Raw genomic sequence first — 13784 nt, 5'->3', positions numbered from 1 at the left:
AAAGAGTGCTGACATGGCATTCAGGATGTAGTCAAGACACTGCGGATCAAAGTATTAAAGGAAATGGAATGTTGCCCATCATCCACAATCCTTATGTGAGACATGAACACCTACAGTATGTCTTTCTCTTTTCTCTGCGTTCTAAAGATATAAAAACAGGTAAAAAGCGACAGCTCAGTAGTGCATGTAATGGGGTACACTTATGCCGCCTACAAAGACTTCTATTACCTTCGGTTTCAGTTTTACGGTTTCATATCCATGCTGTGACCATGTAGTAACAGGAACATTCATGATAAAATGTAATACTTACAGTATTTTGGGTATTTCGGCCCTTCTAAGTTCATCGTAGAAATGAACGCCTACACCTACTGTAGTGTTAACTTTTCCGGACTCAGAAATAAAAACACAGCAGCAGTGGCGGCATCTCGAATATGTAGCCTTACGTTTTGGTAGTGCCTGAGGCGTCATGAGCGTGATGCTGACGCGCTACGGGCGAGTCTGTGGTGAAACTAGTCGCTAGCCAGCTTGTAGGTAGCCGGTGTTTTCTGGCTAGGTGTCAGTATGCCAGTAATGTAGTTCGATGGGCGTAACAATGTTAATAATAAGAATAGCAATGGAGCTTGGTTAATATGCACGTCACATTATATGTAAACGGAGCGTCGTTGCCGCTTTTTGGAGACTTTTTCAGAAGACTATACAGTATGGGAGGAATAAATATGTCCCATATGCGCAGTAATGAGCTGGCTCTTTTTTATCTGTTTTTATTTCTTTAAAACGCACAGAAAAGAGAAAGACATATGTGTTCATGTCTCACATGAGGATTGTGGAGGACAAGCAAAATTCCCCAAAAAATGCAGTTTTCCTTGAAGACCAGTTGAAAAATAGCAATAATTTACATTTTGGACTGTACTTATACTTCAGGATTTAAAATAAATAAATAAATTACTTAAATTAATTCTGAAATTCTTAATTTATTTAAATGTTAATTCATTTAAATTATTATGTTTTAAATGTAATTTAAAATTTAAACATATATAGAAATTAATCTTTTTTTTCATTAATAAATTCATGAAATGTCTTGTATTCTTTATGCTATAATATGAAATAGAGTACTTTTTAAAATTTACCAGAAACATTAAGCGAATTTGCCCAAAGTATCAGTATTGGAACGGTATCACAGATACCAGCCTGAATTTTACTCGGTATCGGATCGTAAACTAAATCAGTGGTATTGCAGATCACTACTGACCAGTAGACTATTAGAGCTTTATCAAACATTGTGCCTCTAATAAGACTCTTCCCCATGGTCACTCTACTTCTGTTTTGTGTATTTTCCTTTCTACTGCTACTGCTAACTTTCTAAAGCTCTAAATATAAACATGGTTTATTCCTGTTTAAGTAAACATTGCACAAACCCACAGCAGCAGCAGCATACTTCAAAAAAAGAGAGCGAGAGAGCCGTGTATACAGAACGTGACCTATTTTTTAAAGTTGACTGACTCCAGAAGCAGCACAAACCCGCTGAGGAAACAGTGGAAAATGACAAGCTCTTTAGAAAGGGAAAGCAGCCAAAAACCACACACAGAAAACACAAACAAGAACCAATAATATCTTCCCACTAGTCTCTTTTTAAGATTGTGGTTTATTTACAGTTCTCTTTGAATAGACCTTATGTTTTATTCTGATTTATGTGTCATGTCAAACTGAAACAGCTTTGTATTTTTCTGGGTTTTGTTATTGCTACAGCAAAGCAAAACAAGGCAAACATTTAATCTAATTTGGCTGAGCAAAAGAAAAAAAGAAAAACAGAGAGGAAGTACTGTAGAGCAGTGCTTCTCAACTAGTGGGGCGGGCTCCCCTGGGTGGGGGAGTGAGAGGCAAGGGGGGGACTACAGATAAGCATTTTCTCAGCGTCTGTTAGTTTCTTTAATCATGCTTGAACAATGCTGGTGCCAGCAACTCTTCCAGTGCTACAATAAGTAGAACTACAAAATGCAGATATTAATCACAGAGAAGCTGGTGATTGACTGATATAGAATTGGTGGGGCCAAGATAGCAAGACAGTTTTCAAAACATGAACATTCGCCCTAAAGGGAACGATTTTCCTTCTACTAATCCAGAACTATAACTACACAGTACAGTACTTGGTTGTAGATGACCGCAGTGGGATAACCATAGAAGAAGGAATTAAACTCATAGGAGCATGGGGCAGGGTCTTGAGCAGGACTGTTAATAAAATACCATACATTGCATTGCATTGCTAACGGAAATAACATGTAGCTTAATGGTTAATCATTAGCATGGGAAGCTTGACAACAAACTGTTTCTGTTCCCTCTGTAGCGCGAACCGGTGGACAAGTCAATAAATTCTTATTTCCTCCTTCAACTCTGTCATAAAATATGTCAAAATTGATTAAGGAGTCAAGCACTGTTGTAAATACACACAACTTGAACATTTTCCAAATAAAACTGACCCTTCTGGACCAAAATAAATGAGGAAAATAACCGTGGGAACGACTACACTCCTGATCAAAATGTTAAGACAGTTGAAAAATTGCAAGAATTTACATTTTGCACTGTTGGATCTTAAGGAGGTTCTAAGTAGAGCTCAAAATCGCAAAAAGAAGAAATGGGAGTAAGCCAAAAAAAAACATTTAGCGTAAGCAATTTATTGCAAACAAGCATTAAAGTGAAATAGGCTGTTCATCAGCTGATCAAAAGTTGAAGACGACGGCCTTTAAAAGCCAAAATCTTGGCAAAAATATGGATTCAGTGTCATTTTCTGTCAGATATTCACACTGTCATGATCTCTTGATGGGAAAGACAAAAAAGCTGTCTCTCTTTGAACGCAGTGGGATTGTTCAGCTGCATAAGCAAGGCCTCTCGCAATGTGCGATTGCTGCTGAGGTTGGACGCAGTAAAACAGTCATTTCAAACTTCTTCAAATATCCTGAGGGTTATGGAACAAAAAAGTCAAGTGGTAGACACAAAAAAATATCACCGGCCCTGAGATGGAGGATTCAATTGGCTTTCCAACAAGACACAGGACCATCCTTGGCACAAATGAAGGTTTTTACTGGTACCGAGAGTCCAATAACCATCCAATAACCATCATCTACGACAGAAGGGTTTTAAGAAGAAAAGATTTCTTCAAAGGCCTTGTCTCCTTCAACGCCACAAAATTGCCCGTTTGGAATTTGTACGAGAGCACCAAACATGGGACATTGAAAGATGGAAGAAAGTTTTTATTCTCTAATGAGAAAAAAATGTAACCTTGATGGTCCTGATGGCTTCCAACGTTACTGGCATGACAAGTAGATCCCACCTGATCCCACACGGCACATTGGAGGGGGCGCCACCATGATCCTTCAATGGAACAATGGAGCTTCAGGTTGTGCAAGGGTGTCAAACGGAAGCTGGCTATGTGGAGATGTTACAGGGGGCATCCCTCATGACTGAAGGCCCTCGTCTGTGTGGTAATGACTGGCTTTTTCAACAGGACAACGCTGCACTTCACAACAAAGGACTTCTTCCAGAGGAATAAGATCACACCTTTGGACCATCCTGTGTGTTCCCCTCATCTAAATCCAATGGAGAACATTTGGGGATGGATGGCAAGCGAAGTTTACAAAAATGAACATCAGTTCCAGACAGTGGATGCCCTCCGTGAAGCCATCTTCACCACCTGGAGCAACATTCCCATGAGCCTCCTGGAAACATCAAGAATGCCCAAACCCATTTTCCAGGTGATTAACAAGAATGGCACCGCTACTTGGCACAGTTACTCATTAGTGACTCCTTTTTTGGACGTTTTATTTCTCTTTTAGGGGAGGTTTCAGGGATTTTTTTTTTTAGCTATGGTCTTAAACTGTTGATCAGCTGATGAATAGCCTGTATCACGGTGATGCTTGTTTGCAATAAATTGTTTACTAATTTTTTTTTTTCATTTCTTTTTTTTGCATTTTGAGCTCTACTTAGAACCTCCTTAAGCTCCAACAATGCAAAATGTAAATTCTTGCATTCTTGCAATTTTTCAACTGGTCTTAAGATTTTGATCAAGAGTGTACTACACGCAAAGTCCAACTAGAGCAGTCTAGATGTGAATTTCAGAAGAGAAGACTAAATAAGTTTGAAAAAATGAATGCAATTATTGGGCACACTCATAAAAAGCCTTAAAAATGCCTGTTTTTGATACGCAAAACCTATAATATGCCTCTCACAGTTAGAAAACGCATTTTACATTCACTTTTGCACATTAAGAAACAATCACGGGCATGCGGTATGCAGTATTGTACTTACAAAACATGCAGTCACACAACATCAAGTCTTGTCAAAGCATCTTCCTGCTGGAAAATGTTGAGTGAAGTGCCTTGTGAGACAGCGCCCTCTGCTGAAGTCATAGCTGCAGCTTGTTTTGCCGAATGAGCTACCGTACACACAGTGTACATATTTGTTTTGTTGTTATTTTCAGGGACTGTGTCTACCTGTGTCTCCTGAACAGCGGGACCAGCTTTGTGGCCGGCTTTGCCATCTTCTCGGTTCTTGGATTCATGGCTTACGAGCAGAACACAGAAATATCCAAAGTAGCTGAATCAGGTACGACATCTTAAGTGTACTAAGTCACAGCATCTTCACTATTTCTGTTCATGTCTGTCAGCAAGTGTGAATATATGCACTGCTCTGAGTGCAGGTCCTGGCCTGGCGTTCATCGCCTACCCTCGAGCGGTGGCCATGATGCCCTTTCCTCAGATTTGGGCCATCTTCTTTTTCATTATGATCATCCTGCTGGGACTGGACAGTGAGGTTGTGCACTTTGCTAACACTTTTTGTTTTATTTGTATTTGTGGGTTTTTGGTCCAAAAAATTCAATTTATTTTATTTTGTTTTATTTTTTCTTAAAAAACAGGACATTTTTGTGCAGAAAACTCTTCTCATTCACCCTAAGTCGATAATAATTTATACAGTATACAGTAGCGAATACATGTACAAAGTGACAACGTGTGATCAGGGTGGTGGTCTGCGGCCTGGTGGTCTGCGGCGCAGCAGATCCACGTACCACCGCTAGCCGCTTGGTGGTGCCACAGCAGACGGAAGCGTGGTTGTAGTGCTAGCCTGCGACCAGGCTAAAGGCATTCATTATCGTTCATTAGTGATGAGTACCTATTCATTTCAAACTTTAAATGCGTTTAATAAGAATATGAGGCATAGGCATGGGCCGGTATGAGATTCTGACGGTATGATAACCTGGGGCAAAAATATCACGGTTTCATGATATTGTAAGTATAGATCTTTGCTGAAAAGAAGAGTCATTTTTAATCAATGTAATAGAACATAATGTAGATGGAACATATATATTTAAAACAAATAACAAAAAATAACAGAATTATTTCTAAATAAATCTGACATAAAATGCATTTCTTAATGCAGTCTACGGTGGCTAATCCTGCAACTCATGTCACAAGAGCATAAATATTTTTGTACTAAAAAAAAAAAACAAAAAAAAAGCAAAATGCAATCACTGGCTCAATCAGTAGCTCAAAAAATGTCACAAATACTTAAATAGTGTGGTTGCAAAGCCGCAAAGCCATGTGAAATACACACTAAATCCACACGCCACGGGATGCAAAACTCTACAAGGGCACATGTCCCGTGACACCGGCGCCGCTGGATTCTACCGAGGCAGCTATAGTGGCCTCTGGACCTCCACTTTCTCTCATACTGTAGGACGGTATGACAGACTATTTTAGCAGTTTTGAAACCGTGACCTTTTCATACTGTAGCATACCTTCAAACCGGGAACCGGCCCATGCCTAATGAGACACCTGGATTGTGTTTCCATGCATGTTACCTTGTTAGCTTCCTTTGTCGCGAGTGAACAATGGCAATTGTAGAGCGACAGGGAGGGTGCTGGAAGTGAATCTCTAAAATGATCAGTCACTTTTTGTAAATGATCCAAAATCAGAGGAGAACGTCAACATCAAGCTAGCAGGACGGTTTGGGGGAGGAAGACTGAGCCCGCGTTGTGTACGGTGGCGCCTCAATGCAGCAGCATAATCCAGGTTTTATTAGAGTGTCCAAAATAGACATTTTTATTGGCGTCTCAATTACTTGAGTTTATTAGTTATAGCGAATAGCAGAGATCCAGTGTATAACCTTTATGTACTGTAAGTTGTTGGGAGATTTCATCACATCATGGAAAAGCAATGTTTTAATGCTCTCAAGTAGTTCTACATAGCTGGTGTCAGATGTTCAAATGAGTACAATATGATGTTAGTGCAGTGCAGTCGTACACCACTGCAAACTATGACCACTGTAAAAAAAAAAATACTTCAAACCTCAGCTGTATTATCTTTGTAAATGTGTGAGTGTGAAGGAGAGGTCAACAGATGGGATTGAACCCCTGGTGGAACGTAATGTGTGCAATATGTGACCAAAACATGTCTGCTGTCCATCAGTTTGTAGGTCTGGAAGCTCTCGTGACGGGCATTTGTGACCTGAAACCTTCCTTCTTCCACATCGGCCATCGACGTAAACTCCTCCTACTCATCATAAGTGTTTTTTGTTTCCTCATCGGCCTCGTAATGGTCACTGAGGTAAGATCCCCACTTTAACCTTCAAGGCATTTTGTTCCATTGTGCTAGTTGTTGAATTTGCCAGACGGTAAATTTCCTTTATTTTACAATTGTCATCAGCCTAAAATGGCAAGGCTACACATAAAATGACACATTTGTTCCTCACAACAACAAAACCCTATTATAAACATTGAAAATGCCATTTTTTATACCACATTTATCTTAACTTAAGCCAGTGCAATCCTTTGTTAATATTTCAATTTGGACCAACGGCCTTCAGTTTTTCATTTTTATATTTTTCCATCAGACGGTGCTACTTTTTTTTTTTACTATTGGAAGCACGCAGCAAAATATCTCACCTTTTCCTTTTCTTGTGGCGTCACGATTGATGTTTGATAATTGTGTGTAGTATTTGAGATCTACTATGGACTGAAGTCATTTTAAAACTTTCAAGGAAAATTTGACTTTTTTGGAATTTTACCCATCATCCACCATCCTTTTGTGAGACATGAACACACGTCTTTCTCTTTTCTGTGCGTTCTAAAGATATAAAAAGAGCTAAAAAGAGGCAGCTAAGTCACATTGTTATTATTACTATTATTATTATTAACATTGTTACGTCGAAGAACTAAGTTACTGAAGTAGTGACACCTTGCCACACCAACTAGCTACTAGCTGGCTAACAACTAGCTTCACCACACACAATGCTTCAGGTCACTAGTGAAAGGTAACACTACATATTGGAGCTGCAGCCACATTACCAATGCCTAGTGACCAGAATGCTACCTATAACTCGTCTTTCAATATTTTTTGACAAATAATAGTCCATAGTCAACCACAAAACAGCGGTCATTAATTACTTTTATTTTCAAACAACTGCAGTAGAGTGAGGGAGCGATGTTCAAACCACGTTGTAGCGAGGGACAACCGCACGCCTTGGAATGTATTTTACAGAAATCATTTGGGTTTTTTATGTAAAACCAGTGGTGCGAATGAATATATTGTCTTTTAAAGCGTTAAACACCAAAAATAGTGTACATATTTGGCATGTTTATGTCATTCCAAAGTAGTTTCAAAAGATTGACTTGTTTAAAGTTGGGGTGGGTGGGAAGTTACAGCAGTTTTTGGGAGGGCCACAAATGAATGAGGTTATTGACTTCCAGTATTGTAAATATGCACACACAGGGTGGATTGTACATCTTCCAGCTGTTCGACTACTACGCCTGCAGCGGCATGACTCTACTTCTCTTTGCCATACTCCAGTCTGTGTGCGTTGGATGGGTGTACGGTCAGTACATTTTACATTTGAATGCATCCTTCATTCTCCGTGCAAGCGTCCTCACCAGTGTGTCTCCAACATACAGGAGCAGATCGCTTTTATGACAACATTGAGGACATGATTGGTTACAGACCTTTCAGCCTGATAAAATATTGCTTGAAATACGTCACTCCAGTCATCTGCATGGTGAGTAAACCTACCATTGCTGGAGAGAATAATGGTTGACTCGGAACATAATGGAAGATTACCTTTGCTCTCGTTTCGGCGCCCTTAATTTGACAATTATAGACGAAAATAGTCGGTATCTCTTCTAGGAGGCCGCCATGAACACCTTCTGGTAGGTTCTTTGGGCGAACGATGTCGTTCTGTGAGCTGAAATGAATGGCTGAATTTGCCCTTCAGATATTGTTTGTAAAGGGACGGGAGGATCTTTTTCTGAATGTCCTGAACTCCTGTTTACATGCCAGTTTTGTACTGAGTTAAATAATGCTGCATGGATAAGTTGTGCCATGTATGTAGCTTAACTTCGCATGGCTGACCTCATGTTGTCTTTAGACAACAAAGTAGTTGAGCTTGAATCAACAGCGCCTCAGCTGGTTTTATTCCAGTACTGTACTCTTTTTCCCTTTTTCCCCAGTGCCGCACAAGTGACAGAATCCTTAACAGTGAAATAATCAGTGATTTGCTGGATTAGATACGAGCAAGCAGGTTCGAGCATACAATATAGAATCGCATACAATCATGTATTTTTTCGCCCTATTTTTATGTTTTGAGTCAAATAAAAAATCCAGGTTGTTTTTTTGTTTGAGAAGCCGTCTGTGAACAGAGGGGGAGGTCTGCGACACCACCTTTCTCCCACATACAGTGCTGTCCTTTCATCCGGTCCTAAAAGATTCAATCACTTAGCCTCGAACAAATAAGGCACAGCCACCTCGGTTTCAGGTTGGCCCATGACCATCGTGACATCTGAATGGGATGCTGACGAAGGTGATACCACCCAAACGTTGGCGGGCAGAGGCATCACCCCATTGTATCCTAACGATCGTCATTTGACACCACTAAGGAGCCTGACTATTCCTGTCTGGACATGCCCCCTCCTTTAGAGGATAAATAGATTGGCTCTTGCACCAAGCTCTCAGACTGGAGCTGTCCTATCAAGTTTGACTGGTATGTGTCCTACCTAGTCTATGAAATGATGAAGCCTGCTCAGATCAGAAACCAAACGTCTTCTAAGACAACCTCAACAGTCCAGTTGCGATCCATTCAATGCACTGACAATACAATGACGCGGATGAATGAGAATATTCACAAGCATGAATCATTTTGACCTTAACTGCGCATGTTTTTTTTATGGTGTACACTAAACTATCGCCGTTATTTGTCATGGATGCTTCCAGGGAACATTTGTCTTCTCCTTGGTGAAATATCAACCACTGAAGTTCAACAACACTATTGCTTATCCATGGTGGGGTTACGCTCTGGGCTGGTGGTTCACTCTGTCCTCCACACTCAATGTTCCTTTCTGGATGGTCTACAAAATCAGCACCACTTCCGGGACACTTCGACAGGTAATATGGAGTTTGTGTTTTTTTTCCATGTCACACTATAGTAAAACCTGGCGCTCTTTCTTGTTAGCGGATGGCCATCCTTTGCACTCCATCGGAAGATCTTCCCTCGTCCAAATCTGACAAGAAAGCACTTGAACTGCACAACTTGACGCCCAAATCAGATGTCATAGTGTGAGAGGGATACAACACCAAAGCACAACTTCAATGGACCGCCACCTCTTCATGTCAAGCCACACACAAAGACACACAAAGTACACTTGGGTTGGTCCATTCCTATCCTCCAATATTTGATGGTTTACATGAATGGAAGAAAAAAAATGGGCCAAGGATTAAATTATTTTATTTTACCACAGAATGCAGCAGACCATCCATTTTCTATACCGCTTCTTCCTCATTAGGGTCGCGGTCGCGGGGGCATGCTGGAGCCTGGAGTACACCCTGGACTGGTCGCCAGCCAGGGCACATATAGACAAACAACCATTCACACTCACATTCATACCCATGGGCAATTTAGAGTCGCCAATTATTGGGAATGTGGGAGGAAGCCGGAGTACCTGGAGAAAACCGACGCGCACACGGGGAAAACATGCAAACTCCACACAGAAATGCCCAGGGGAGAATCGAACCCAGGTCTTCCCGATCTCCAAGCTGTTACTGTGTTGGCCAACGTGCTAACCACTAGACCACCGTGTGGCCTGCAGCAGACCAGTAATCATAAATTGCATTTGAACCTAACAGTAAACGTTGTTGGTAGTAAAATTCTATAGCTCAAAATTGTACTTCTAACTGCCTGGATCAAGTTCTTCATTTTAAGATCAAATTTAAGAGGCACGTCTGTTTTTGTCTTTTTTTTGTTAATGTATTTGTGTAGGTGCCAATGAGATGCCATACAGATCAGCTGTATGCTACTACTACATACTTGAGTGTTGACTAAAGCAAAAAAATTGTGTTGGGTCCACACCAATCGTAGAATTTTTTTTTATCAACCATTTCGATAAATTAGTGCCTTAAAAAGCTCTGGTTCTTCCAGAAACGAAACATTATGCACCATTTTCCACATGTGTTGGATCATTCCTTAAGTGTGGTGTCTTCGAAGTGTGAGGCGGACGCCGGAAGACTACAGGGGAGCAGAGCACCTTGAGAAAATTAAGAAAAATGTCAATTTTCAATCCTGCCAAGGCAAAATGAGTTGAATTTTAGGTCCTACAGTAAGCGAGTAAACCGAATCTACAGCGGTAAAGCGTAGGTCACAACCGGACATACGGCATTTTGGCGTTCCCCCAATCACTACATTTTCTTTTTGTGCTCATGGAGAATGTAGTTGTGGTGACCTTGAAGGAGTAAGATCACCATGCGCCCAACGCACAAGCTGTAGGTCGAAATCCGAGTCTGCTCGGACAAACGGCTGTGGCTTCATTTGTACAGCCAACGCATGTAAGTTGAAAGACCAACGTCCGTCAAACTTGCAGTAAAAGTACTGACCTTGTGTTCCATGCAGCCTTTGTACGAAGGTTGCAAGAACTACGCGCAAGCTGTACGTTGTGCTTACGAACGACATGAGGCACCCCTGCATCCTAATATACCTCAGATACCGACTTACTCGACACGAATGGAGCACGTACGAAATATTTGAACGTGCGTTGGTTGCACTAATTATGTATGTGGGATGCACATGTGGCGCACGACACGCATATGGAGTCCGCAAGTGCGACGTACGAAAAAAATTACATTTTGCCAAAACCTGCCACCAGCAAAACGTGCAAAAGACACACATTGGCCGCAAGGACGACGCACGAAGATGTACAAAGTTTGTCTTACACACTGAAAAAAACCCAAGCGGCCATAGAGTTTGTTTGACATGACAAAGGACCTCTGCGGCCGGTCTGCAGCCAATCTACGGCTCGAAAATCAGCACGTCACACGCGCGCCCTCCGTGTGTTTCTTGAGTTTTTTTCACGTAGTCCGGCCGTAGGAGCACATACGACCGCTTGTGACCTACTGTATACTTATGGGAGGCCCCAGTCTTTGCCACACTTTGAGAACCCCTGTCTTAAGTGGTCCAACAGTCCACAAAAAAGTCATCAAAACGTGCTCGTATCAAACACATAACCCTGGCAGAGGTAACTAGAATAAAAGCACACAAGGCCGGACAATCCTAAATTGCATCAGTCCACCTTCATACATGTCTTTTGTCATTAACATTTATTCACCACGAAATTAAGGGAAATGTTGAAAAAGTGCACAAAAAAATCCTTTCTCTCTTGCAAACTGAGACAAAATATATTTAATCATCATTACCGTATTGACACAAGTACATAAGACGACCCTGAATAATGCATATGACACGTTCTTCGAACCTGCTGACTAAAGACCCAACAAGGACTAAAATTTTAAAGTTGAGGTGTGCTCAAAATGTGACAGTTTTTTGTAGAGTTCAAATTATGATTGATTATGATGAACATTAAAAATAGCTCCGATACCAATCATTAAAAAAAATGATCCAATGAGGCGAGATTACCCATACTGTGCAGGTGACCAAATCAAGCGCTCCTTTTTTCTCCTGCCTGTGATGTTAACGGCCTGTCGTAACTTCCCCTCACTTGTAAACAAACATTCGCTTTCCGAGGAAGACATTTTGCGTGCTAGTTGTATCAAATGCTCTGTGATGAGAGGGGGAGAAAACATGGACCACACAAAAAAACAGCAGCACTGGCATTTGAAATGTGCAAAAGGTTCGCCAGAGATCTCCATCACATCCGCTGCTTGGAGCGTGTACCCGAATACAGTGCACCTTGCTGGGCCACAGCAGGTGGCTCCCTCCGCTCTATACTCTGGTTCTCCTGATGTGGTAGTAGTAATGTCATGATATTTGATTAGGACAAATCAACAGGTACTGTACTTCTTACCTCCAGTAAGAAGTAAGTACAAACTACAGTTAAATCAAAATTTTTAATTCTAAATTTTAAAAAGTAGATATAAAAAAGTTATCAGTTATCGTTACCATATCAGTCTTGAGAAGCACAAAGTTATCGGTGAAAATAAAGATCTTGTGCATCTCTAAAAAATACATACTTTTTTACTAATAATAGGCAATATTGAACTATGAAACAGCAATAATTGATTTATTTTTTTTTTTTAACTGTGATAGAGTGAAGTCGTGAAATTCGAAACACGAAGTGGCGAGGGACAATACAAGACGGCCTCTCTTTTTCAGACTTTTTTTCTAAGGGATAAAATACTTATGTTTGCGTCAGTGCGGTATTGCTTAAGTGACAAAATGTTGTTTAAATTATTTGTTTATAGGGCAGTCCTGCTAAGAAACACAACCAAACACATTAACTCCTTGAGGCGGTAAATAGAACGGCACCCAGTGGAGTGCAGCCCTCCACCAAGGCTGATAAATTTTCACCAAATGTACAGTAGATCTTCATAGATACAAACATATCATATCTCATATCTTTTTTTTACATAAAGTTTAGGACATTTTTCACTGAGAAATGTTTGAATTTGTTTAAAAAAAAAATACAAAAGAGATCCATGCCATATTTTAAAAGGTTCCTCATTGCCTTGCTGGAGGCTATAAGAAGATATGCTCCCTTTCTGAATAGAGTCCTAAGGAAGTCAAGGCATTTCTACAGTCAACATGCACGTGATCCTCACAGTCGCTCAGCTGGCATTGAAGACGTGATGAATGGAAACATAGTGACACTTCATGGTGCAAACTTTTGGCTGTCAAGAGTCAGAGAGGATATATTTGTAACCATTAAATGGATTTATTTTTTTTGACGTAGTTTTAGTTACACTCTTGTTACCGCCTTGTTTTTATAAAGATTCAATTGATTTGTGGAGTTTTTGTATAATTTTTTGCATCTAATTGACACGCGTGATCTTTGTATAACACGACAGTGCTGTGATATAAAACCTAAATAAATAAAAGGGCTGGAATGGAAATGTATTGTTTTTTTTGTTTGTTTTTTTCCGTGGCAGATGTCGATGCCATCAGAACAATGTCCTTTCTTACATTGTATTCATGTTGAGTAAATTATGAGAAGTAGATAAAGCCTCTGTGAACGACTTTGTTAATTTTTGTTTTGCTGCAGAGTTAAGTTGACAACATTATTTTAAAACTAAAATATCCATAAAAGTTCCAATTAACGCCACTATTCAGTTAAGCACAGAGTCTCCTATAGTCGCCGGCTATGTGGTCTACAGAAGTGAATAACCACAGTTTTGTTTTTGGCAATTTTAATCTTAGTCTTCTTAGAATGAAGTTTTCTCTCCAGTTATTACCTGCTTCCAATCAGCACCCCATCTCCTTAGCTGTTTAAATAAACCCCCCAGCTGTAATTTGAGCATCTAAAGTTG

At 40.4% G+C, this 13784-nt stretch overlaps 1 protein-coding gene across 4 annotated transcripts in view; it reads left to right on the top strand.

Annotated features, from left to right (window-relative positions):
• The window catches only part of LOC129186821 (sodium- and chloride-dependent GABA transporter 2-like), a 30897-nt gene extending 17166 nt beyond the window's left edge, over positions 1-13731 (top strand). For 2 of the 4 annotated variants that reach the window (XM_054785460.1, XM_054785461.1), the window contains 7 exons: positions 4472-4596; positions 4691-4803; positions 6456-6593; positions 7758-7860; positions 7937-8037; positions 9249-9419; positions 9487-13728. In XM_054785460.1, coding sequence (XP_054641435.1) covers positions 4472-4596; positions 4691-4803; positions 6456-6593; positions 7758-7860; positions 7937-8037; positions 9249-9419; positions 9487-9594 — 859 coding nt within the window. In that variant the 3' untranslated portion in view covers positions 9595-13728. Of the gene's footprint in view, positions 1-4471; positions 4597-4690; positions 4804-6455; positions 6594-7757; positions 7861-7936; positions 8038-9248; positions 9420-9486 lie in introns of all 4 variants that reach the window. The other 2 variants (XM_054785462.1, XM_054785459.1) reach the window with 2 other exon arrangements.
• The last annotated feature ends 53 nt before the right edge of the window (positions 13732-13784 follow it).

The sequence above is a fragment of the Dunckerocampus dactyliophorus genome, chromosome 8 (genome assembly GCF_027744805.1).
Source record: "Dunckerocampus dactyliophorus isolate RoL2022-P2 chromosome 8, RoL_Ddac_1.1, whole genome shotgun sequence".
In the NCBI taxonomy this organism is placed as follows: Eukaryota; Metazoa; Chordata; class Actinopteri; order Syngnathiformes; family Syngnathidae; genus Dunckerocampus; species Dunckerocampus dactyliophorus.
The sequence above is the reverse complement of the archived record's forward strand: the minus strand, read 5'-3'. Positions and strand labels throughout refer to the sequence as shown.